This window comes from Malaya genurostris, chromosome 1 (genome assembly GCF_030247185.1).
Source record: "Malaya genurostris strain Urasoe2022 chromosome 1, Malgen_1.1, whole genome shotgun sequence".
In the NCBI taxonomy this organism is placed as follows: Eukaryota; Metazoa; Arthropoda; class Insecta; order Diptera; family Culicidae; genus Malaya; species Malaya genurostris.
In genome coordinates this window covers 121,159,305-121,186,793 of record NC_080570.1, presented here as the reverse complement: position 1 = coordinate 121,186,793, position 27,489 = coordinate 121,159,305, and the positions used below count along the sequence as shown (strand labels likewise).

Here is a 27,489-nt window from a genome sequence, read left to right as displayed (position 1 = left end):
CGCATGTAACGTTTCATAGCATTTCAACCTTAAATAAGTAACGCATGTAACACCTGTAATTAAAAAAAGGAACGTACGTAACGCCCATAACTAACGAAAAAGTAATGCATGTAACGCTTCGCAAGGTAAGCATGTTATTAACAAAAAAGTAATTAACAAAAGTAATCATTTACAAAAAAAGTAACGCATGTTACGCTTCGTTATATCTGTAACATACGAAAAAGTAACGCACGTAACGGTTCGAATAGCCTATTACTTTCAAAAGGTAACACTAACTAATTTACAGAAGAAGCAACCCATGTAACGCCTCATAACATTTCAACCTTAAAAAAGTAACCCATTTAACGCTTATAACTAACGAAATAGTAATGCTTATAACGCTTCGTAACCCCTACAACTATAGAAAAAAATAGTGCATGTAACGCTTCGTAACAAGTGACTAGTGATTTACGTGGAATTCTTGTGTCATGACCGACAGTCGCGTAACAAGCGTCCGCCATTCAGACAGGATAGACTTTTGTTTTTCGAGGAAAGAATCTTCCTTCTTTTGAAACATAGTTCTTCGAATGAATTTATCAGTAGTGGCTAAATCAAGATAAATAATGGATCCGTTACTTTTTTGTAAGTTATAGCCGTTACAAAACGCTATATGGGTTACAAACGGCTTTCGGTGAAATGACTCTGACTCGGAAAATATGACCTACGGCAAATAAGTTTGAGATCTTGTATGTATTAGAAGTACAATTTAATAAAACTTGTAGCTCAGTACGTATTCAATTTAAACGTAAATGGGGCTATTTTATTCCATCATCCTTTTGTCGCAGAATCGTTCCGAGACACTGAATTCTGTACTGGAGCACTGGAACTAAAATTCAGAATCTAGAATTTTTTTTACAGTTACAGAATCTAGGTCCAGAATTCATAATATTATTCCATAAGTGAAACTTCAACTTAAATCACTGTGTATTAATTTTAACTTGTATAAAATAATAGAGTGACATTCTTAAAATAGAAACCTTTTTTATCCACCTAGTGGTGTAATGATGCCTTTCTCATAATACCTATATTTTCGAGAACATCACTAGAAGATTTTGTCATTTTTTTTTAAATTGAATAAAATCAAAATATTTCTGTGGTGTAAACTACCTTTTCAATTTGGAAACAGTTATGTCAAGTTAATATAGATTTAAATGTGGCAACCCTGCACGCTATAAAAAATTGAACTAAGCAAGCTGTGTACTAAGCGGTGGCGTTTTCTTATTTCTGACCAGCACGTACCGACGCGTATCGATTTTGCATGATTTTGTATGACAGTTTGAAAGTGTTGATACTCATTGCCCTATAATCTCGGAACCGGAAGTCGGATCTGGATGAAATTGCACAATATCTTTCAAGAAACTGAGAGTTTTAATTTGAATCATGATTTATGAAAATTGGGTTAACCGTTGCTGAAAAATCAAATTGTGTTCCGGGTTTGGAGCTTTCCTTCACTATTATCGGTGCTTCCGGAAGCGGAAACCGAAGACTAGTAGTCCTAAAGTAGTTTTATATATCCACTAACTAACAAATCTGCCAATTAGATGAACTGTGTAGTAAGTTTTATAAAAATGTGCACCTCGTTTCGCCATCGCTTGTGAAAATACTTATGAAATTGGACATTTTCACTAATCGCACTGAAATACCGAAACCAAAAATCGGTAATGGATCAGCTTTTCGAGGACATTTTAAAGAATTCCAAGCCCTTTTATTTGCATCGGTTGAGAATTTTCCGAGTAAATTGAGTGCGCATTTTCTCATAGATCTGCACATATTGCCTTGTTATTCCGGAACCGGAAGTCGGATCGGGATAAAATTCAATAGCGATCTATGGGACCGTAAGAACTTTCATTTGAATTTGAGTTTGTGAAAATCGGTTCAGTCATCTCTGAGAAAATCGAGTGACACAGACAGAGAGAGAGAGAGAGAGAGAGATCCGGGCCTCGGTTAAAAAGTCGGTTTTCACAGTGATTGTATAACCTTTCTATATGAGAAAGGCAAAAATTGATAAATTGTAGAATTTTATTAGAGTACTTGATGACTATTTCGCATAAAGAATGGGAAGTTTCGCCAAAGGCTTTCAATTGTTTTAGTTGAAACTTCTTCAATTTTTAATTGTTGGTTTTTATATGAGATTTAAAGAATAGTATAGCATTTCAGTCAAAACATCATTTTAGATACAAGAATTAATTAATAGTTTTTTAATTAAAATAATTTGAAAAAATCTAGTTCAGAAAACAAATTCGACTTTTTTTAAGTTTAGTTAGTTTCATCCAAATTGGAATCTGATGATCTGTTATTCATTTCAGAAAATGCTACATTGAAGAAAAAGCACCGACCCAGACTGGCGATTCAATGCAAGGTAGTTGTCGTATGTTCGAGTCCCGACCTGGAAAGATTATTAGTGTCAGAAGTATCGGAGATCCAGTCATGCAACCATGCATCGGCTGCGAAGTCTGTCTGAAACAGAAGGTCAAATTCCACCAAAAAGGAATGTAATACCAAGGCTTTGCTATTTATCACAAAAACTGCCTACGGACGTGGAGACTGAAACTTATGTAATAAGGTGTGCTGAACTAGCCGCAAATTCTAATTCAACCGAGATCTTGCCAAAGGGCTAATAAATGTATCTCAACGTAAAGAATGTGTGAGTAGTACAACTTAACATAACTTGTAGCAAAGTGTACATCCAATTTCAACGTGAAAGCGCTGCAATAGCAAATTCCATCGGTTAGCAATGACGTACATAGTGTTGAATATGATTACATCGAATAGAAAATCCCGGTGTATTAGGTATTTACCTAATACACCGCCATTTTATTCCACTGAGTTCTGTACGGGAGCTCTGAAACTAAAATTCAGGTGCAGAGTTCTGGAACTGTATTATGTATCTAGATTCTGAAACCACATGATGTACGAATAATAAACCTTTTTTTTTCGCCAAAAATACGTTTATTTAAAAAATAGTGGTTATAGTTTGATTCTTCAAAGTAATCATCGTCGCTAGCTACACATTTTTTTCATCTCTCGGGATGAAAAAAAATTGTTCGTCTTTAGCGTCAATTTTTTTCTTCGTAAGACGACGTACGACGTACTCATAAAAGGGTATTTTATTTTAATCGTGTAGACTTTAGACATTTGAAAAATTAACCTGACATCTCTGCCCGCAGTGTTGACAGCTTTCTTAACATTAATCCATCGATCGCCAAGGACAAGGATAAGTTTATAAAAATTGATACAATTTCGCGAACAACTCACATCGCTATCGTTGTTTGGCATCACTTTATCCTCCATCAACTGTGGCTCAATCGACAAATAACCAAACAAAAAAAGAAGAGGCAATCCGTCCGGCAAAGCACCACAAAGCCGGCCGGCCGGCAAAAGGTCGTTGACAGCGGCACCAAAAACTTTCCGCATAGCATATAGTCCCGGGACAGTCAGCCAAACAGCCAGCCACCCCCCGGGTAAATCCCTAGACGGTGTTGTCTCCGGGCAATCGATTATGCTAATTGATTGATTTCGTATCGAATTCTTCCGTACGACATGTTGACATTTGCGGCACGCACGCCAAACTCCGGAATGTTCCCGGGCTGTGTGTGTGTGTGTGTGTGTGTGTGTGTGTGTGTGTGTGTGTGCGGATGATTACGCAAATGTGCGAGTTCCCAGTCAGATCCAGCGTTTCCGATAGCTCGGTCTGGTCGCTACGATCGGGCGAAGGGAGACTTCACCATGGAATTTTAATCATTAAATTTTTTCTCTTTGTTGAACTTGGACTGATTGGATCTTGAGTCTGTCAGATTTGACCCATTTCGACAGGTGGTGGTGGTCTGTTCGGAACGGTGTGTTGAATTGTAACGAAAATTCCATTTGAATGAAGTATCACTTTTGCGGTCGGAGACAGTTGACCGTGTGAGCAGCAGTTGGTTTGGATTGGATTATAAATGGCGATATTCATTCAAGCAGCTGTATTTGTGTTTGCTTGCCGAGAGAAAAAAAACTGCTTCAATTGATTGCAATAGACAGAACACATGCGTCCGGAATTGATAAGAATAGTTTCGTGTGTACATCGAGAAGCGCTCTTTCGACAGCCTATCTTCGCACCGAACAAAGCAAGCTATTGTCAGATTACACTTCGTTGCCAAGCGATCGAACTCTCGCGATTTCCGGTCTGACAGTTGCTTACGCACTATTTGATTAGGCTAATATGACGTGGCCTTCCGCGTAGTAAGATAGGCAGTGAACTGTGAATGGTAAGGGCTCTTGGTTGCATAAAAGCATGTAAATAATTGATTGTTGATTTAGAATAAATCATGTAAATGAAAATTATAATTATCAGAAGGATGACCATATTTTACATTCACTTGAAAATACATGACGAAAAATAATATAACATTTAGATTTCGAATAATTTGTAAAGGAAACGCTTATTGAATTATGTTGATCCAATAGGTGGCATTGGCAGTTTTGCTAATGCACTGATGAGCGGAAGGCGAAGCGTGAAACAATTCCGTTAGTCATGTACACATCAGCGCAAACCGGTACCAATGAGTTACCAAAATTCCTAAATGAACCATAACATGTAGAATCCAAGTACCGGTCTTGTTCCAGTTTCAAAATTCAGAATCCAATTCTGGGTTTCAGCATCCGAACTCATAAACCAAAATTGCCTTCTGAACCTGAAACTGGCACTGAGTTCAAGAGCTGGTTTCTGACGACTTGAATTTTGGAAGTGAATCCCGGAAGAATCTCGGCCCAGATTTGATTCAAAACTCAGTAAAAAATCCAGACACTCAAGTCTTTTTTTATGCGGAAATACGTACCACATAAAAAAACCGCACGAGCTCTAAAATTTGAATAAAAATAGCGCAGAATTTTAAAAATTCGCATAAAAAACCACATAACTTTGAAACCTTTAAAATTCTCAAAGCTTTGAAAATTAGTATAATTTTACACCAGCTGAATGAGACGAATAACATAATCTACATTGCTTTCTAAACGGAGTGCAAAGCAAATGACCTTGCCAAAGACAACAAAAACATGCATTATATGGAGCATGAAAAGCACATGCGGATTTTATGCCAATTTTCCGAGCGATGCGATTTTTTATGTGAATTTCCAAAGTTCTATGATTTTTTAATATAATTCCCAAAAAAGAAACGCCTATAGCTTACGAAAAAGTAACGCTTGTAACGCTTCGTAACATTTGTTATTTTCAAAAACGTAACCTATGTAGCGTTTTGTAACGTCTATAACTTACGAAAAAGTAACGGATCCATTATTTATCTTGATTTAGCCACTACGGATAAATTCATTCGAAGAACTATGTTTCAGTACAGGACGATTCTTTCCTTGAAAAACAAAAGTCTATCCTGCCTGAATGGCGTACGCTTGTTACGCAACTGTCGGTCATGACAACTTGAAGTTTCACTTATGGAATAATAATATGAATTCTGGACCTAGATTCTGTAGCTGAATTCTGTAACTTTAAAAAAATTTCTGGATTCTGAATTTTAGTTCCAGAGCTCCAGTACAGAATTCAGTGTCTCGGGACGCTTCAGCGACAAAATGATGATGGAATAAAATAGCCTCATTTAGGTTTAAATTGGATACCTACTGAGCTACAAGTTTTGTTAAATTGTACTAATACATGCAAGATCTCAAACTTATTTGTCGTAGGTCTAATTTTCCGAGTCAGAGTCCTTTCGCCGAAAGCCGTTTGTAACCCATGTAGCGTTTTGTAACGGCTATAACTTACGAAAAAGTAACATTATTTATCTTGATTTAGCCACTACTGATAAATTCATTCGAAGGACTATGTTTCAGTACAGGACGATTCTTTCCTTGAAAAACAAAAGTCTATCCTGCCTGAATGGCGTACGCTTGTTACGCAACTGTCGGTGATGACAACTTGAAGTTTCACTTATGGAATAATAATATGAATTCTGGACCTAGATTCTGTAGCTGAATTCTGTAACTTTAAAAAAATTTCTGGATTCTGAATTTTAGTTCCAGAGCTCCAGTACAGAATTCAGTGTCTCGGGACGCTTCAGCGACAAAAGGGTGATGGAATAAAATAGCCTCATCTAGGTTTAAATTGGATACCTACTGAGCTACAAGTTTTGTTAAATTGTACTAATACATGCAAGATCTCAAACTTATTTGTCGTAGGTCTAATTTTCCGAGTCAGAGTCCTTTCGCCGAAAGCCGTTTGTAACCCATGTAGCGTTTTGTAACGGCTATAACTTACGAAAAAGTAACGGATCCATTATTTATCTTGATTTAGCCACTACTGATAAATTTATTCGAAGAACTATGTTTCAGTACAGGAAGTTTCTTTCCTCGAAAAACAAAAGTTTATCCTGCCTGAATGGCGTACGCCGAAAAACGTTATACTTTCTTATGCGACTGTCGGTCATGACACAAGAATTCCACGTTAATCACTTGTCACTTGTTACGAAGCGTTACTTTTTTAAGGTTGAGGTGCTATGAGGCGATACATGGGTTACTTTTCCGGTAAAATAAAAGCGCTACCTTTTGAAAGTAATAGGCATTTCGAGCCGTTACGTGCGTTACTTTTTCGTAAGTTACAGATGTTACGAAGCGTTACATGCGTTACTTTTTCAACAGTTATTACGAAGTGTTACTTTTTACATAAATTGTAAATAAATTATTACTTTCTTGTTAATAACATGCGTTACCTTACGAAACGTTACATGCATTACTTTTTCTTCAGTTATGGGCGATACGTACGTTACTTGTTTTTAAGCTACAGGCGTTACTTCTTTAAGGTTAAGATGCTATGAAACGTTACATGCGTTACTTTTTCGTTACTTTTTATAAGCGTTACACACGTTATTTTTTTATAGTTATAGGTGTTAATTTTTGGTAAGTTGTAGACAATACACGCGTTACATTTTTAGGGTTCTGTTATGAAACGTCACTTTTCTATAAATTACAAGCGTTACATGTTGATTTTTAATAACGTTATCAGTGATACTTTTTCAATAGTTATAGGCGTTACGAAGTATCACATGCGTTACATTTTTGTAAATTATGGGTGTTACGAAGCGTTACCTTTTTTGTAAGTTATACGCGTTACATACGATACTTTTCGTTAGTTATAAACTTTACGAAGGGTTACACGAATAACATCGGCAGTTGTAGGCGCTGCGAACCGCTACTAGCGTTATTTTTTTAATTTATAGGCGTTTTGAAACATTAAATGCGTTACTTTTTTTGTTAAGAATATGTGTTACGAAGCGTTACAAGTGTTACTTTTCTAAGGTTAAATTTTTATGTAATGTTACATGCGTTATTCAGAGTTATAAGCGTTACATACGGTACATTCCGTTAGTTATATGCGTTACATGCATTAGTTTTTTATAAGTTATAGACATTGTCAAGTGATGCATGGGTAACGTTTTCAAAAATAAAAGATGTTACGAAGCGTTACATGCGTTACACTTTCGTAAGTTATAGGTGTTTTATGCGTTTCTTTTTTGAGAATTCGCACAAAAAACCACACAAATTTTAAAATTCGAACAAAAGATCGCATAACTTTGTGAATTCGCATTACAAATCGCATAACTTTGAATATTCGCATATAAAAACACAGAGCTTTGCAAATACTCATCAAAAGCATAGATTGGAAAAAAAGCAGAATAATTTGAAAATTCGCATTAAAAACCTCAAACCCTCCGGAAATTCGCATGACCAACTACAGAAATAAAAAAAAACGCATAAAAATAAGGCATAACTTATAGGCGTTACGAAGCGTTACTTTTTCGTAAGTTATAGGCGTAACGAAATGTTACGTGCGTTACTATTATGTAAGTTATGAGCGTTACGAAGCGTTACATTTAGCAGATTATAGGTGTTACGAGGCGTTACCTGCGTTACTGTTTTGTGAGCTTCAGGCGTTACGATCCGTTACCGTTCTGTTATGAAGCGTCACTTTTCGGTAAATTACAAGCGTTGCATGTTTATAAGTTATGATTGTTAATAACCGTTATTAGTATTACTTTTTCAATAGTTATAGGCGTTACGAAGTATCACATGCGTAACATTTTTGTAAATTATGGGAAGAAGCGTTACCTTTTTTGTAAGTTATACGCGTTACATACGACACTTTTCGTTAGTTATAAGCTTTACGAAAGGTTCCACGAATAACATTGTCGGTAGTTATAGGCGTTACGAACCGCTACTTGCGTTTTTTTTTTTTTTCAATTTATTGGTTGAATGCGTTACTTTTTTTGTTAAGAATATGTGTTACGAAGCATTACAAGTTACAAGTTACATTCGTTACTTTTCCGTAAGTTATAGGCGTTTTATGCGTTTCTTTTTTGAGAATTCGCACAAAAAACCGCACAACTTTGAAAATTCGAACAAAAGATCGCATAACTTTGAGAATTCGCATTACAAATCGAATAACTTTGAATATTCGTATAAAAAAACATTCATCAAAAGCTTAGATTGGAAAAGACAGAATTTGAAAATTTTTTATGCGAATTTTATGCGATCCTCAGACCTTCGGAAATTCGCATGACCAACTACAGAAATAAAAAAACGCATAAAAATAAGGAATAACTTATAGGCGTTACGAAGCGTTACTTTTTTGTAAGTTATAGGCGTAACGAAACGTTACGTGCGTTACTATTATGTAAGTTTTGAGCGTTACGAAGCGTTATATTTTTGCAGATTATAGGTGTTACGAGGCGTTACCTGCGTTACTTTTTTGTGAGCTTCAGGCGTTACGAAGCGTTACATGTGTTACTTTTTCTGAGTGATAGATGTTACGAAGCCTTACGTGCGTTACTTTTATGTAATCTATAGACGTTACGCCCCGGTTGGCGGTTGAATACATAGGGCACTGGTCTTACAAACCAGTTGTCGTATGTTCGAGCCCCGACCTGGAAGGATTCGTAGGTGATAGGCGTTACGAAGCTTTACTTTTTTGAAAGTTTAGACGTTACGAAACTTTACCTGCGTTACTTTTTTGTGGGTTTTAGGCGTTACGATGCGTTACATGCGCTACATTTTTGTGGTTTTTAGGCGTTACGAAGCGTTACATGTAACTTTTTTGAGAGTGATAGGTGTTACGATGCCTCACGTGCCTTACTTTTGTGTAAGTTATAGGCGTTGTGAAGCGTTACATGAATTAAATGTTTTTCATGTTAATGGCGTTATAAAGCGTTACTTTTTAGTAGGTTATAGGTATTACGAAGCTTTATTTTTTTTGTAAGTTGTAGGCGTTACGAAACGTTACGTGTGTTACTTTTATGTAAGTTGTAAGCGTTACCAAGCGTTACATACGTTACATTTTTGCAGGTTAGAGGCGCTACGAAGTGTTACCTGCGTCACTTTTTTGTGAGTTTCAGGTGTTACGATGCGTTACATGTGCTACAATTTTGTAGATTATAGGCGTTACGGGGTGTTACATGCGGTTCTTTCTTGTGAGTCATAGGCGTTATGAAGCGTTACATATGTTACTTTTTTGTATGTGATAGGCGTTACGAAGCGTTTCTTTTTGGTGGGTTAAAAATGTTACGAGTCGTTAGTTCCCTCAGTCACGACCAGGATAATGATGCTACCAGAACGAACGCGCTTCAGCCTTCTACGCGGAAAACTACCGTTTCTACTGTCAGCTCTGCGAGCTCAGCAGTTACATATAAAAGACTTCACGAAATATCCAAGTTTGCTTACCGATGGACGACTTGGGGTAGCTACCGGGGAAATAGTTTAATGAAAAATCGTTTCTGATTTGGCAAGCGTTTTGCGGTCGAGGAAAAAATACATTTTTTCGTTACGAATGAATCAACGAACTCGGAAGAACGCTGGAATAAAAAGGAAATTTTTTTTCGGATGTGGTTATATTTAATTTTTCGACCCGGGGTTGGATATCAACGGTCTTCATTTCCTCCGGACAACAACAATCACAGACCGGCTCAGAAGAACTAGTTCTTTTCAAGGTTTTGTCAAGTTCTGAGTGGTTTGATGAAGTCCATTCCTTTAAATGTCATACTAGGTAAGAACCACCCATTCCTTTCCAGAACAGTAATAACGAATGAAAATCAGAATGAAGCAAAACAGACGAATCTATATATCGAACTCTGAACATGTGTTGTGTTGCATTAAGTTCAGAGTGTAATTGATAAAACTGTAAATTGGGGCGATGTTATACGCCATAACGAGTCAAATTGAAAACAAATCCTGATTTTATTGTAATGCTCTCAATTAGCGAAAAATACATTAAATTTCCCGGTATATAACAGAATAGTAAAACAAATTGGGTGCATTCGTAGAACGAATTGAAAATCATTACAGTAAAATTGGAGATTGGCCAACATCAAAAGTGACAGTAGTGTCAATGAATGTGTTAAGATACAATCAAAAGACTGCGTTCAACTCGTGACTCTCAATTTCACTGAATTGCAGTCTTAAATAACACTAACAAGTCTCGTTTCTACCGTTCAAATTCTGTTGGCCAAGAATTATTTCCTGAAGCCGCGGATCCCAACAGCACACGCAAACACACACACAGCCAGCCATGAAGATTGATTTATTTTCCAATTTGCCAAATTTCTAGTTCGTCTGTTGCATCTGTCCGCCAATAAATGACGCCATGGCAGTCGTGGCAGAATTAGGTACGGCCAATACCGGAGCGTAAAATGAGTTCGAGTTCAACGAATGGGCAATTCCAGAAATACCATTGCCTTCGGAGGTGCCCACCAGCGGAGCCAGCGCCTACCTTGCTAATCAATCGCGAACGATCTGCAAATAATAAAGGAAAAGAGCAAAAAAAAAGAGAGTGGCATGGAAAACGGAGAACGTGAAAGGCTGTTCGTTACACACTCACGCAGGCACGGATCAAATGGATGAGGGATGAAATGGGGAGGAGGGAAGAAAAGGGGGGACTTACGAAACGAACGTTAGAAAAGGGGTTTGTACGCTAATAAAGTAAGAAGAAATTACTTTGCATTCCAGCCAGCAGCACTGCTGTGCCGAGTGTCGGTCACCTGCGGGAATGCGAGTTTGCTCCCGTCCGCATCCATGGCCTGCTTTGCTGCCACCACCGCCATTCCTGTGTACATTCGCCATGCGACGGAATGTTTTGGTTTGCTCTTTCGGCTGGTAATGATAATCTTCTCCCTCACCCCCACCCCCCCCCCGAAAAAAAAGAGACTTTCTTTTTACAATCTCTGATCCGGTTCGGGGATTTGTTGTGGGATCTGTCATTTTTTTTGGGTTGAGAAATGTCGAACTTCTCCACGGGAATGTAATTATAAGGACAATGGTGACAGCAGTCTACACGCTTAATTTTCTTTTCCCAAACTATCATTTCAGAAATTACTAGTTTTGGCATTCGTTTTTGTCGAGATTAAAATCGAATTTTAGGTGTGTAGTGCCAAATAACTGGAATGATTTTCTCATGAACACAAATTTGTGTAACTTTGTTCCTCTAAGTTTCGCATTACAATGACCCACTATCCTTCTGTTAGTCGAAGTACTAGGGATTTTCGAAGGATTCCAGTTCTTTGGTACAAAGTTGATGTGGTTTCCTGCATTTCTCCCTTGAGCTGCTTTACCATCATACCGTATTAGACGCCAAATACGGAATTCTTGTGTTTTGGAATAAATGATAGTAGCCGGTAATCAAATTAAATCGAACTGCTAGGTTGGCATGGCAGTTCAATTTGAGCTGCGTGAAGCACTGATAGGCCGAAGACGAAACTTAAAAAAATTGGAATGAAATTTGTGCTTTTTGCACAAACCAAAAAAAACCCTAAATGTTTGCTTTGAATTGTTTCTCATTTTCAACTATCCGAGAGTGTAGGGGCGTTGCAAGCCCCCTTACTTGCTGAGCCTGATGTTACTCTAAGAGTCATCATCAATTTAAATGTGAAGATACTAACTAATTCAAAAGGTTTGATATCGGAATTATATATCTTATCACTTACAATCGGTCAAGAAAAATGGTCTCTGTTGACAGAGGATTAATGCATCCTTAGCGAAAGGTGCTACGAATCATTTTTGGCGGAGAACCAGGAATTACCACAACTTCTTGATGACCGACGGAATGCGAACAGCAAAAATTGAACGACTATGATGGGCTTTGCATTGCATTAGAATACCAGGCAAAAGCCCAATGAAAATGGTTCTTGAATCTAATTCGATTAATTTCATAATTCCATGATTTTTTTATCCGTGAAGCTTGCGCAGTTGACTATGCTAGATGTTTTAGCCAGTGCATCATTGGCACGTAATTTCGATCAGTTTTGGTCTTGGCTCAAAATTTAGTTCCAATTTTCGAGTTCAGTTCAGAAGGTCAGCTCCAGAATTTAGGGTCAGAACTCCGGTTCCGAATTTAGTTCTAGGGTCCAGATCCAGAATTCGGTCGAAGAATTTAGATCCAGAATCAAAATCCAGAATTCTCTTACAGGGCTAATTTTTAATTCTGAAATAAGCATTTTGCTGCAGAATACAAGTCCGAAATTCAGTTCAAAAATTCAGATCCAAAATCCAGTTCCAGGTCCAGGAATTCTGGTACTTTTTTCTGAAAGGTCCAGAAATCTGTTCTAGTTTCAAAATTTAATTAGATTCTGATTAGATTCTGATTAGCTCTAGATTTGAATTCTGAACCTCCATGTTGGAACTGTATTCTAAACCGATTTTTCTAGCCCGTTTGAATTTTAGTTCCAGATCATCGGTCCAGGATTGAGTACCAGAGTCCACAGGTCCACAAGTCTGAAATTGAAGTCTGGAACTGGATTCTGGTCCTGCATTGTGGAACTGAATTCTAAAATTCATGCTCAGAATCTATATCCAGATTTCAGTTTAGGAACTCAGTTTCAGAGTTCAAGAACTAAGTTTTGTACACTCATGTTTTTGTGCTACTTTTTCATGTGAGTTTTGAAGTAATGCCATTTTTAATTGTTCTTTATGCGAATTCTGAAAAAAGTAATGCATTAAACGCTTATAATTTACGAAAAAGCAGCGCATGTAACGCTTATAACTCACAAAAGAATTAACGTATGTACAGCCTCATAACACCTTAATCTTTACAAGGTAACGCATGTAACACTTCGTAACACCTATCCCTAACAAAAAAGTAACGCATTTATCGTTTCATAAAGTCTATAATTAAAAAAAATAAACGTAATTAGTGGTTCGTAATGTTTACAACTACCGAAAAGTATCATATGTAACGGTTATAATTTACAAAAAATGCGGCTTATGTAACCCCTCATAACACCTTAATTTTAAAAAAAGTTACGCATGTAACTTAACAAACAGGTAACAATTCGTAACACTTATTATTTACAAAAAGAAAACGCATGTAACGCTTCGTAACGCCTATAACTATCGAAAAAGTAACGCATGTAACGGTTCCTAACACTCATAACTTACAGAAATGTAACGCTTGTAATTTACAAAAAAATAACACGCATAATTTACAAAAATCTACGGACATAAAACCTTAAAACGCCTATAACTTACTTATATAACGTAAATATAAATAACGCATGTAACGCTTCGTAACATCTATAACTTGCAGAAAATAACACGTGTAACGCTTATGAATTACGAAAACGTAACGCTTCATAACACATTAACCTTAAAAAAAGGAACGTTTGTAACGCCTATAACTTACAAAAAAGAAACGTACGTAACGTCTATAACTAACGAAAAAATATATAACAGATGTTGCGAAGCATGTGACGCTTCACAACATCTGTTATATACGGAAACGTAACGCATGTTACGGTTCTTAACAGTCATAACTTACAAGAATGTAACGCTTATTATTTTCAAAAGAAGTAGCCCCTCATAATATTAGCCTTCAAAGTTATGCGATTTTTAGGAAAAGTTATGGGATATTTTTTATGCGAACGTTCAAAGTTATGCGTTATTTTTTATGCGTATTTTCAATGTTATGCGGAGTTTGTAATATGAATTTTCAAGGTTGTGCAAAGTGTTTCAAACGTGTTTTCAAAGTTATGTGTTTTTTTCTGCCATTTTCCAAAGTTATGCGATTTTCTAATGCGAATTTTCAAAGTTATGCGGTTTTTTGTGCGGACTCTCAAAACCGGAACGCACCAAACCCTTAAAACTTACGAAAAGAAAGTGCTGGTAACGCTTCGTAGCATCAATTACTTAAAAAAAACGAAACCCATGTAGCACTTCATAATGCCTATAACTTCCAAAAAAGTAATGCATCTAACGCATCGTAACGCCTACAACTAACGAAAAGTACCGTATGCAACGTTTGTAATTCGCAAAAGAGTAACACATGTATCGATTTATATCACACCTAACGCTTCGTAGTACCTATTCCTAACAAAAAATAAGTTTCAAAACGCCTATAATTCAAAAAATAACGCATGTTACGCTTCGTAACGCCTATAACCTGCAAAGATGTAACGCATATAACTCATAAAAATGTAACACTTCGTAACGCCTATAACGCATGTAACGTTTTGTAACAGCTTTAATCTACAAAACTGTAACGCATATAACACTTCGTAACGTCGATAATTAACAAAACAAGTAACACATGTAACGCCTATAACCTACTAAAAAGTAACGTATGTAACGCTTTGTAACGCCTATAACCTACTAAAAAGCAACGCATGTAACGCTTCTAATGCAGGTAATGTCTCATAAAACCTATAACCTACTGAGTTTTTGAATAGAACGGATTGGAAAAGAGTTCTGAACCACGGTTCGCCTCCAAAATCCAGATTCAGAACTCTTTTCCAAGATCATAGTTCCGAATTCTGTTCCAGAGTCTATGTTTAGAATTCGGGTTCAAAAATCAGTTCCAGAGATCCGATCCAGAATTTATTTTTTAGGTCCAGAATTCAGTTTATAAGTTCTTAAACTGAATACTTAATTTAGATTTTGAAACTTTTAAACTACACTTAAAAACTACTTCTGAAACTGATTTCTGGCCCTGGATTTTGAAACTGGAACTGAATTCCAAAATTCAATTCAAGGTCCAGAGTTTAGATTCAGGACCCATTCAGAATCATTAAGATTCAGGATTCATTCCCGGAATCCAGGATCAGAATCATGTCTAGAAACCAGGTAAAGCATAATTCAGTTCGAGAAGGCATTTACAGAATTTAGATTCAGACTTCAGTATCAGTATCTATTTCCAAGATCCAAGTCTAGAGATAAGTCACATCTTCTAGATCCTAGTTCAGAACTCAGGTTCAAAATTCAGTTCCAAAATCTAGGTTTGGCATTCAGTTCCAGATTGAACCTGGACCTGAACTCTGCACCTGGATTCTAGACATGGATCATAGAAATAATGCTAAACCTAGATTCTGAAACTGAACTCTGGAACTGGATTCTGTAATCGAATCCTAAACTTAGATTCTGAAACTGAACCTGGATTCTGGAACTGGAATTTTGAACCTGAGTTTTGCACTTGGGTTCGGAAGATGCATTCTGTAACTTATGTCTAGACCTGAATCTTGAAAATCGATTCTGATGCTAAGTTCGGACCCGAAATTCTAGGAATGAACTCTGAAACTAGATTCTGTAAACGCATTTTCGGACTGAAGTCTAGAACAGAATTATGGTTAATTGGTTTCTAGACCTGATTCTGAACCTGGATTGTGGAATGAATCCTAAATCTAAACCCTAGGCCTTGAAACTGGACCTGGACAAACCGAAACGAGGTGCCAATGATGGACGGCTAAAACGACCTACGCTTTCAACTGCATAAAGTTGAATGAATTACAAAATCGTAGAAAAAAGTTTACGTTATTTGGGATTTGTTTCGTATAAAAAGATTACGTTATTTGGGATTTGGTTCGTAAAACGAGTAACGTAAAAAGAGGTAACGTAAAAACAGTGTTCGTAAACGGCGGTTTGGGTTTATCACTAAAACTAAAGTTATCTATTTTTAGTTCTAGTGATAAATCCAAACCTTCGTTTACGAACACTGTTTTTACGTTACCTCTTTTTACGTTACTCGTTTTACGAACCAAATCTCAAATGAAGTAATCTGTTTTTACGAACCTACTTCGTAATAGGAGTTTTTTTTTGCATGCAATGGAAACGATTTCCGGCTCATTTAAATTCCATGGAAACAACTACAATTGGGGTATTTTTGGAACCGGTTAAAGAGTAGATTCCTGAAAGTGATTTTTGAGGTATTTTGCAAACCAAGATGGCGGCTTCCGGTTTATAGATATTCCTTGAAAACCTTCACAATGTGGGTATTTTCGAAACGGATTTGATGAATAGGTGCCGAAAAGCAAAGTTTTGGGTCGTTCCAAAATCCAAGATGGCGACTTCCGGTTTATAGATTTTTCGAAAACTTTTGCAGTATGGGTATTTTCAGGAGGGTTTTGATGACTAGGTGTCGGGAAACGAAATTTTGAGTCGTTTCAAAATCCAAGATGGCGACATCCGGTTTATCAAAATTTCTTGAAACCCCTTGCAATATGGATATTTTCGGAACGGATTTGATGAGTAGGTACCGAAAAACAATGTATTGGATCGTTGAAAAATTCAAGATGGCGACTTCTGGTTTATCGAATTTCTTGAAAACCCTTACAATATGGATATTTTCGAAATGGATTTCATGTGTGGGTACCAGAAAACGATGTTTGAGCTCATTTTAAAATTCAATATGATGACTTCCGGTACATCGACGATCCTTACCCAAATTTTAAGGGTTTTTAAGGAATATCAATAAAACGGAAATCGCAAACGACGTTTGAGGTGGTTCTGAATTCCAAGATCAAATCCGTTCCAAAAATACCCGAATTGTAATATTTTTCAGGGAATATCAATAAACCGGAAAACCATCTTGAAAATTGCAATTACCACAAACATAATTTTCGTGCATCTACTCTTCACATCCGTTTCGAAAATAGCTATATGATTGGGGGTTTCCACATTCATTACACAGAATTTTTTTTTACGAAGTAAATTCCAAATAACGTAAACTTTTAGTACGAACTAACTCAATTTACGAGCCCCCGTTCAGTTCGTAAATTGAGTTTGTAGATGACTGAACATATTTCTGATGACACTGAGCAACAATCACTTATCACTCTTCCCCGTGCTAAATATTCTCGTCAAACAAAAATCGTACCAGCTGCGAGTGGTGGCAAGATACTAAATCCGACCAAGAAGAATTAGAACTACCTCTGATTTCTTGCCACATCCTTCGATAGCCTTCCAATGGATCGTCTGGGACCGCATGAAGAAGTTATTCGAGGAGTAATCGAATAATTGATTGGGTGTTTTACTGTCCATGAGTGGAGTGTAGACGAATTTTTGTCGGAATTGGTCTTGCTTCGATGTCATATCTTGATAGGCACTTGTCAGACTGCGATAAAATTCATCCAGTGCAATACACTCGTTTTTCGTTTTAATCAAAATCTAATGAATTTATACCCAGGAAATGAAAAGAAAAGCTTTTGTATTTGCACCGCTGAATCATCTCAAACCTTAAAAAAACCACCAGCAGTATTATCTTACAACAGTCTTCCAACCAAATTGGATCCAATGTGCACTGAACAGTACACAAAATCTTGGGTGCAAAAATTTGCAAAGAAACAGATTTTGCTTGAAATCGGCATTTCAACTTTGGTTTGTTAGGAAGAAGAAAAAAAAACAATTATCAAAATTTACGACCGATTTTCCCCGGTTTCGGTTCCGACAGGCAAACAGACAACCACCACAAAAGTCGGTTGGGTTAATTGGGTGGTTTTCCTCGATATTCGCGGAAACGTACAGCATTGATTCGGATTTAGTGCCGAACGGCCGGCCTGGTGCCAGCCAACCAACCAGCCAGTGCAACAACCCCTTCGACGAACTGACGAAGAAACTGGCCGAGCTCAAGGCAAAGGAGGGGGAAGAAAGGGGATTTAAAATGGAAGATTGCATTATTTCCGCCGGCAACAACAACAACAACACCAATAACAATGAGAAAAAATAGCAACAACAAAAAAACGAACACGAAATACACACCGGGTTCTATTTTTAGACCAACTTCTGCCTCTGTTTTGGTGCGCGGTTTTGCTCGCATTCGATCATTTCCTGTTAAAGATCGAAACGGAGATCGACAGGAGAAAGCGCCGAACCACGGCGAAACGATATCAAATTGATTGATTAATTTGGCAGAGATACGCGTTTAATTGTGAGGTATCGCATTTCTCACCCCCCGGGGAGGGGCTTGAGTATCGCACAAATCGTTTTTTTTTTCGCCAAGAGGATCACCGCCGATCATTTACGAAAGATTAGGGGTTTTTCCCCCATTCTGCCTAGCGCTAGAACTGATGATGAACTGAAAACTGACGCGATCGACGACGGTTCAATTAGGGAATCCGGATGACGTCGGCTGTAGCCCAAAACTACCGATGATGTCCAATTCTGTCCAAATTATCGACTTAATCAGCTTTACTACCAAGAAGAAAAAACCAAAACAAAATAAACTACCGAAATGACCTGCTTCAATTGTTTCAATCCGTGCCCAGTTTATGCAATCAAAAACCGAACACTTGTTGGGTAAATTTGATATAAAGATAGGTGGATAATGCTGCAATTAGTGGAGAGTTTTTTTTTTCGGCTGAATTTAAAGCACCCGTTCTCGTTAACGTTTCCTCTTTTTTTATTTTTTGTACAAAAAATTTCTAGTAACTACCAACTGGGCAACTGGGGCCGGTTTCGAACGATTAGAGCAGAGTAATTGTTCCGTCGTTTCTGCCGTAAATCGGAACAACTTCCCAACTTCCCAATCTCGGACGGTAGTTGAACGAACGATCAAACGATCCAAGAGTACTATTATTATTATTATTATTTTTCTTTGAACGGTCCAAAGTGTAATTGTTTGTAAGGTTATTTATTCCGGTATGTGTTTGGCTCTCGCACTCTTGGATTATTCCTTTTGCAATACGGAGGGAGGGGGCGGTGGGGGTTATGAACGCAATTTGACTAACGCTTGCCCCATTTATCACATCAACAACGTGGATTGATGAGCGGAGTATTATTTCAAACAAGAATTTCCTGTTCAATGTCGTAAAAGGCCACTAAATCGGGAGCTCGCAAGTCAAGGTGTATTTCCATGCCGTGATGACTGAATGACTGCAGGAGTCTAAAAAACGCGTCAACAGCGTCGTCCGGGTGCGAAAAAGGCAAACAAGTGTGATAACTATCTCTACGTATCTGCTTAGTGCAAACTTTAACAGCTTAACTTGAACCGTTTAGCAGACGTACTGTTATTGCTACTTCCAACACACTTGTAATAAACAGCGAAGTGCTAGATCTTACCTGACGTGCCGAACGATATTGGTGATATTTGTTATGTGCCTTAGCACAAAATAAGGTTAGCACCTAAATGAAGCGTGATAAGTTTTACTTTGTTTCCAAACATTTTAGAAAAAAAATTGTTTTTGAGTTATTAATGGCTATCTCACACTGTTGAAAATTCAATCACAAATTCCTGATCATATTTCCGATTGCTTGTAAAAACAAATATGTTGTTGGATCAAGTACAACAGGAGATTTTCACGATTGAGTTCAACCTATTCTTGTACAGGGTAAATTTTGAAAAGGCGCTCCATAGTAAAGTAAGTCAAAAAATCACAATTAGAGAATAGCTAAATAAAAACAGTCAGATGTCGATAGGTCTTGAATACAACTGATCTTGCAGAGTACCGATTTCGTCTCCGTGGATGGTGAAATTGGACCCTGCCGGATTTTTAATTTGGTTATAACAACCAAAATTATATTTTATTTGGATCAGGGTCATTTCGCCGAAAGGTCCATTCGCCGAAAGTTCCTTTCGCCGAAAGGGTCATTTCGCCGAATTCTTCATTAGTCTCAACATAGTGATTGGAATTGATTTATAAAAAAACACAGAAATGATTATGCTTACTCTCGTTTTGTTGACCTACACTTGTACTTCTGAAATAAACCAGAAAGACTTGAATAACTTTTGTAGGTTTATTCATGATCCTCAGAACGGAATTTCCAAAAAAAACTTGTTGACTTTATTAGTGTATCTAACAGGCAATTATTTGCGATATTTTCCGATAACTAGTACTAGTCGCTACCGCTCGTTCGGACCTAACTAAATCAAAGAAACCTAGTTTTGAGTAGACCGGGCAAACGCGACATCAATTATCCAGAAGATATAAAAACAAATAGATATTTTGATGAATAACCCGAATTTGCAGTTTTCTAATAAATTATTTGTATTCGAAATAAATTAATTTCGCGAAACGACTTTATAATAACCTAGAAAAAACAAGTTTGTTTGGTTTTAGGGAATCTGTAACTAATCTAATCTAATGCCTTACCACAATTCTATTACATTTTCTACTGAGTCGGTAATATCTCGTGATTTTTTTTGTGATAACGGTCAATAAGACACCTATTAATATTCACTTTGAAGAGGAATTCCGAAAGACTCGGTACTCGCTGAGAGTAAGTCATAATAGAAAGCTATAGTGAAAAGTCTTCTCTTTCGTCTGGTGTTAAAACTAATGCTCTATTTTTTATACCTCGACTGCAATTTCTTGCAAAAGTTGTTGGCTAAAGGTAACTTATCGGTCTGTATCACAAAAATCGCGTGATATGAAGATAAACAATTTTATGAATGTACACTTTTACTAAGAAAATGGTCAAAAAAGCACTCTATATTTTGTTGTCTCATTCACACAATTTAAAAAGGCCACGCTACACACTTCGTAACTATATATAACTTGATTTAATCTTTACAAAAAGTATATGTAAGTGCCTTTTGGTCTGCGACCCTGCTTCCTATTAGTAGTTAAAGTTAGTGTATATAAAAGTTAAAATGTTAAATAACTTTGTAGGGAAAAGGCCAAACTGTGGACAGCCTTCAACAAAAATGTGTAATTTGATGTTTTTAGTAATTGTCTCGAACATAGTAGACACTGAAAATATTTGCGAAAAAAGTTATGCACAAAAAATTGATTTTAAGTGGTTTCAATCGAAAATTCTTCATACATCCGAAACTTTATGCGTTAGACCTATAGCTTCTTCGGCCAAGTTTTTTCTCGTTGAAAGTTCTAAAACTTTGTTGAAGACATCGTTTTTCTATATCTTAAGGGAAAAAAGTTGTTGAAATGAACTTTTATCGTAGTAGGCTTTGCACATTTTTTATTGTGATCAAATCACGAGGTATATTTTTGTGAATCAGTTCTCCTAAGGAACTATGAATTAAGTTCACGTTTTTGTCGATTCAAACCACTGTGCAATGGCTTGAAAAGTGTTATGGAGACTCCGCTCCATCCGAAACAACACCGACACCGATGATGCAGAACACAGTTGACGTTCAAATGAGGCGGTAAAATCGAAAAGTGATTCAGCTGACATCGTGAAGATATCAAAAGATCGTGTTGGCTTTATATCGCATGAGCATTTGACTATGAGAAAGCTCCGTTGAAAGTGGGTGCCGCGTTTGCTCACTGTTGACCAGCAAACGAGAACGGGTTGATGATTCTGAGCAGTATTTGGCCATTGTTAAACGTAACGAACCGGAATTTTTGCGTCGATATGTGACAATGGATGAAACATGGATTTATCACTCCACTCCGGAATCAAAACGATCGTCATCTGAGTGGACTGGACTGGACTGGACAACTGGTGAGCCACGTCCAAAGCACAACATTCGGCTGAGAAGGTTATGGTCTTGTTATTTTGTGATGTGCGTGGTGTAATATTTATCGACTACCTTGAGAAAGGAAAACAAATTGTTTCATCAAAATACCGCACAGTGTGACAAGTCAATCAAAACAATGGTAAAACTACATGAATTAAACTTTGAATTACTCCCACATCCACCGTATTCGCCAGATTTGGCTCCCAGCGACTACTGGCTGTTCACAGACCTGAAAAAAAATGCTCGGCGGTAAGAAAGTTTGCACGAACGAAGAGGTTATCGCTGAAACTGAGGCCTATGTTATTTGGAGGCAAAAGATAAATTCCTTCTACAAAAGTGGCATTGAAATGTTAGAGCGGTGCTGGAATGATTGCGTGGCTCTTGATGGAGATTACGTTGATGAATAAAGTTTATTTGTTTTTAATTGTTTATCTCAAAACTTATCGAGCACGCTTCCTACACTGTGTGTATTTATGGGAGGGATTCTAAGGAATATGTCTTTGAGTTAATTTTAAGAAGATTTCAACTTCTATTAACATTCATTGCAAATAAAAAAGAAACATTGTTTTATTGCCATTTTACAGCCCATTATTTTATGATTCGCAGCAATTCGCGCATTCGAAACAGTGCTAATCTCAATTCCACAAGTTCCAGTAGTGCAGCGAAACTGCGATCTCTGGTTGAACAAAAACATCAACAACAACAACGGAACCGAAACATAATTTTCCAACTCAACCAGCCACGTAAATCACGAAGAAGCTTAGAACAAACGAACAACACCCAAAAGGCAGAGCAGTGAAGGTTCTTTTCTCAGTGCCAGCCACCGACTCGACTCGACTCGACAGTCGGTACTTGCAGTGTTCATGCAACTTTTCGCATCCAGAGTATGTTACCTGGTACCTGTGAATGCCGAACGTGTGTCGTCACTTTCCTTGGAAAATTTCAATTTCGTTTAAACGAGATTCGTTCCGCACCGATTAGCCCGACAAAGCGGATCCCGGATGTGGAGAAACGGCCAGAACAATAGGGTTGTTGTGGTTTGCGAGAATCACGTCGAAACTAAAATAAAACCTCAACAAAGTGTTCGATTGTGGTTGTTTTTTTGTTGTTGATTGTTGCAGCAATTGTGCCCCGATTGTCGGTTCCGTGGGACGATAACGGAGCCGAGGCTCTGACCGGGTAACCAACTCTATCGTCGAACCCGGCGATCGTAAAAAAAAACAACAACGTAAAGTGCCATTAAACCTTAAGCGAGTAAATGCATCGTGAAGAGCCAATAACACTTCAAATTAAACTTGTTCCTGTTGCGGTTGGGAGCTGCTTCTCGCTTCGGGTCTTTACCGGAGAATACCCCCTCGTCTGACACGCCAATACTGCAGAGTCTGGTGCCGATATTGCACCGGTGCACGTAAAGGCAGCCGAACCCGAACGAGGATGCGCGTTTCTACGGCGGCGAAAAGGGGAAACTGGTTTTATGAATGAAAGAGTGCCTACCTTTCGGTGGTTCGAATCCTCATTTTTTTTCTTTTCTTTCAATCAAAAGGATACAATCGGCAGCGCCTGCTGGCGGAAGTGAATCACGGTAAAGGCCTGATCCGGTGTTGCCACATCCAGCAGATGATGCGGCGCTTGTGACTGCTCCTCCCGAGTCGCTTTGGCCGTCACGATGTCCAGATCGCGATACACCTGAAACCGAAAATGAAAGATTTTTAAAATTCTTGACAAAACTGCTCGAACGCCAGATCGGAATGTCAAGTCATTAGACCCATCAAAAGCAAACCTCTCCGGTTCAGGAACCAGCGGTCATCAGTTTTCGATTGTTAGATTTTGAATACGAATTCATAATAAAACCAGGCCGGGATAATTGATTTGATGGCTTTTTTTTCAGGTGAGTCCGGCACTGACGGAAAACCCAACCCCTTTGCTGATCTTTCACCAATTCGATATTGACCTACCAATTTTTCACAGTGCCGATCGATCAAGCGTGAGAAATACCCAATAAAACAGCTCTAATCCATTTCGATTATTCAAGGTTCTCGCCGGTTGCAACTCGTTCCCCGGTTTTTTCTTTCCTCTTCACACCTGTCCCATGCCAGCCACGGATCTCCCAGATCCCGAAACAGAAGAAGCTCTAACTAAACTCTCCAATTTGTTCGGTTATGTTTTTTTGATTCGTCGTCGTTTTTCTTCCACTTCGATCACACATCACAGATTGTCTCGGTTTCCATTTCTACTGTTTGAGTGATGTCTAATCAAGGCGGTTAATCGTTCGGACGCCGCCAGAATTCGAACTTTTCTTTTAAGGCCCTACGTCCTACACGAACGTCACATTTAACAATAGCCGCAATTAATTATCTTTTGAAGGGGTTTTATTCATGTATGTGGGAATCGCTCCTCGGAAATTCTCAAGCATAGAAATTATCTGTTTCATAGCTATCAACAGTGTTGGTCGTGGTTAACACGGTGGTTCACTCTCTCTCTATCACATTCTTCGGATAGGAGAAAGTGCCCCCGAATAAATTTCTATAAATGCTGGAAGATCAATGTAAATAGTCGTGACACTCCAGACAACTGACATGAATTTGTTGGCACTCTAGTTTCTACCTGATAAGATGTTTTCATTGACTAGAGAGTGGTATTCTGCCTTGTTGAGCTTCATTTAGAACGAAAGCCTACATTACTAATCCGCAGGTGGAAATCGCTTGCCAAGTTATGAATTTTCAAACGAACAAATCTTTACAAAATGACTTTATATCAGTTCTTCATGTCTCCTCGAGCCGATGCTTATGTTAAAGTTTTCAGTTTTTTGACAATGACTGTCACAAATGACCTTGAAAACAGGATATGTTTTTAGACTTGAATTTCGCTCGAAAATAACTATCCAATAAGCCATAGATTGTTGAAATCGGTCCAGTTTTAACGAAGATATCGACTTTTTTGTGTAAGCGACTTTCCCCCTATTCCAGCAGTAGAAGTTTTAAGCGCTGTTTGATGATGCAATGCTTGGGAGCAATGTGAAACATGATTTTTTATACTGTTACATCCAATTGTTTCTAAGTACCAAAAAGGACTGTGTTTAGCATCCTTTTTCATGACATTTTTCCTCGGACCGATTTTAGCACGGTTCGTTTTTGGCAACATAATCGTTCGAATATGACATATGTAAAGCAGATGATGGCAGCATTTTTGAGTTGAAAGCAATTCCATAATTATATTGATTTAAACTACTTACAGAAATAAATTATGGAAGAGCATAACACCCATATACCATTCGAATCAGTTCGTCGAGATCAGCAAATGCATGTGTGACAAATAATTTCACTCAATTTTCTCGGAGATGACTCAACTGTTTTCTATATACTCAGATTCATATGAAAAGTCGTATGCTCCCAAACAGGGTTCCTGAATTATGTTTGGATCCGACATCTGGTTACGGAACTACAGCATGATATGAAAATCTAAGAATCATCTAAGATTCAAAGGAAAAGTTTTATGATCCTATCACACATCGTGCTTTTCAGTCAGATTTTCCGGTTTGAGTATTCGAGGTGATTAATATAAAAATGATTTTTCACATAAATTAATCAGGTTTATCAGGGTTTGCAGATTTGGATAGTCCAGTTTTAGTGGTATTCAGTTTTTGATTCGGATTTAATTCGCACTACGATTTTTCAAAGATGTCTACACTGATTTTCAAACATTTTGAAACAAATATATACTATACAGCTCCTCAGGTGAATTTATCTGACTTCGACTACCCCGATTTTCTTATTCTGGTTCCAGTATCGAATCGTTTCTTAAAGCTCAATCGTTTTCTTAAAAAAGCCAAATCGACAAAGACAAAAATATTAACTGTAGCTTGATACGCTCAACTCTAGAGTATGCATCATTTTTACCTTCGAGACATTCAACGCCTTGAATCAATCCAACGCAAATTCGTCCGTTTTGAACTTCGTCGTCTTTCGTGGACCTTCCGAGCTACGAAGATCGTTGCAAGCTGATTGACCTAGATATGCTCTCTGTTCGACGTGACGTCTGTAAGTTCATTTTTGTCACTGATTTCGTATAGACTGTTCAGATCTTCTACAATTGTTACACTTACTTCATCTCACTGCTAGGTGGATTAAGCACGTTTTTATAAATGAAATTACAAAACAAACGGGTGAATAGGGTTTAGACAAAATAGTTGATTCATTGCATTGACATATTCTAAACAGTTGTTATAAAATCATTTTAAATCACCAAATAAAGATCAACAGATTTCACACGCGCCTTGATTCTTTATTATTTCCGATTTATTATTTTAATTATTTATTAAAATTATTAATTGGTTATATTGGTTGATCTGGGCAGCCGACTACCGAAAAAAAAATATAAATTTATTGTTTGAAATATTGATATCAAATATTTTTTCACTATGCATTCAATATACCGATATATGTTATCTCTGTTAATTATTTTATAATCCTGAAAGACAATCAATAACATGGAAGAAGAAAACATTCCAAATAAAACTTTTCTCCGACGCTAAACGGAAATTGATAGGTTGAATGAAGAGATAATTTAGTAAAATAGAGTAATCAGAAGTGAAACGTTGAAAATATCTGATAACTGAAAGGAAAAAGAAACTCCTGCAATTGTCGCCTTTTACGGCATGGAAGCAGGAACCCAGTGGATCCATTCTTGGTTCATTTTTTCCGCCGGATTCCACACGGTATCTAAGCTGGTACTGTCCGGAGAGAGCTAATAGGTACTATCAATCTCCTAGTGGACCCCAGTCTCTATTGGTAAAACAATTTCTAAACTTGCCTCAAAACTATTCCAATCGGTAGTCATTGTCAGCAGACGGCCATACATTAAATTGACTTTTCTTTCTCGCGGTTTACGAATGAGAACCGAAGATTGTAACCATAGACTCAAAAATGCAATACGAGTCGCTTTTCTCGATCTGACTTCAACTATACCGGATTCCGGTATCGGAAGTACCTGCGATAGTGAAACTCACTTCGTTTTTTTTCAGAGATGGCCTAACCGACCTGAGTACTACTTCACTCTGCAGGTTCCTACTAGCTTATGGACAGACCATTTTGTTTTCCAAGAATCAAAGATAATTTTTTTGAAGAATACCACACATTATATATATATATATATATATATATATATATATATATATATATATATATATATATATATATATATATATATATATATATATATATATATATATATATATATATATATATATATATATATGAGAATATGAGTTTTGTTCAAATCCGACTTCCGGTTCTGGAATTACAGGAGTGTTAAAAAACAGTTATACAGAGCGGTAATGCAGGTCACGAAAATAAATTCCAAAACTGCCGGGAATATTGTTCAAAAACTCTGAAATAGAACTCACTTTTATCAGTGATGAATTGACTTATTTTCGCAAAACCAGTTTCAAATGAAACGTCTTATGATTCCGTACGGAATTCCCGTTCCAAAACATAGTACCGCTACGTACTTGCCGCTGATACAGAAGAAGAAAACACAACACCGCCTCTACGAACGAAGCACACACGCGGCAAAGAAAATGAAAACCGATACCGATGTTGGTGTTTGAATGGATAAGCGAGTTCATCGGCACACATGAGCAAGAGTTTTCGACTGTATTGAAGAATCGGGAAGTCACCAAGGGCAATGAAAGATGTTCGATGGATTGAAGTTTATTTGCAAAGACATTCACCGGAATTTCATGCTTCGCGAAACAATTTACAGCCCGTAAGTGCAGTAATTTCGTACCGGTGATGTAGTGATGT

The 27,489-nt window shown here is 37.4% G+C and overlaps 1 protein-coding gene across 1 annotated transcript in view; it reads right to left on the bottom strand.

The window, feature by feature from the left end:
- Nucleotides 1–27,489, bottom strand: part of LOC131425652 (tRNA dimethylallyltransferase) — a 434,718-nt gene that overhangs the window by 391,358 nt on the left and 15,871 nt on the right. Inside the window, exon 2 of the mRNA XM_058587709.1 lies at nucleotides 23,237–23,374. Coding sequence (XP_058443692.1) covers nucleotides 23,237–23,374 — 138 coding nt within the window. The remainder of the gene's footprint in view (nucleotides 1–23,236; nucleotides 23,375–27,489) is intronic.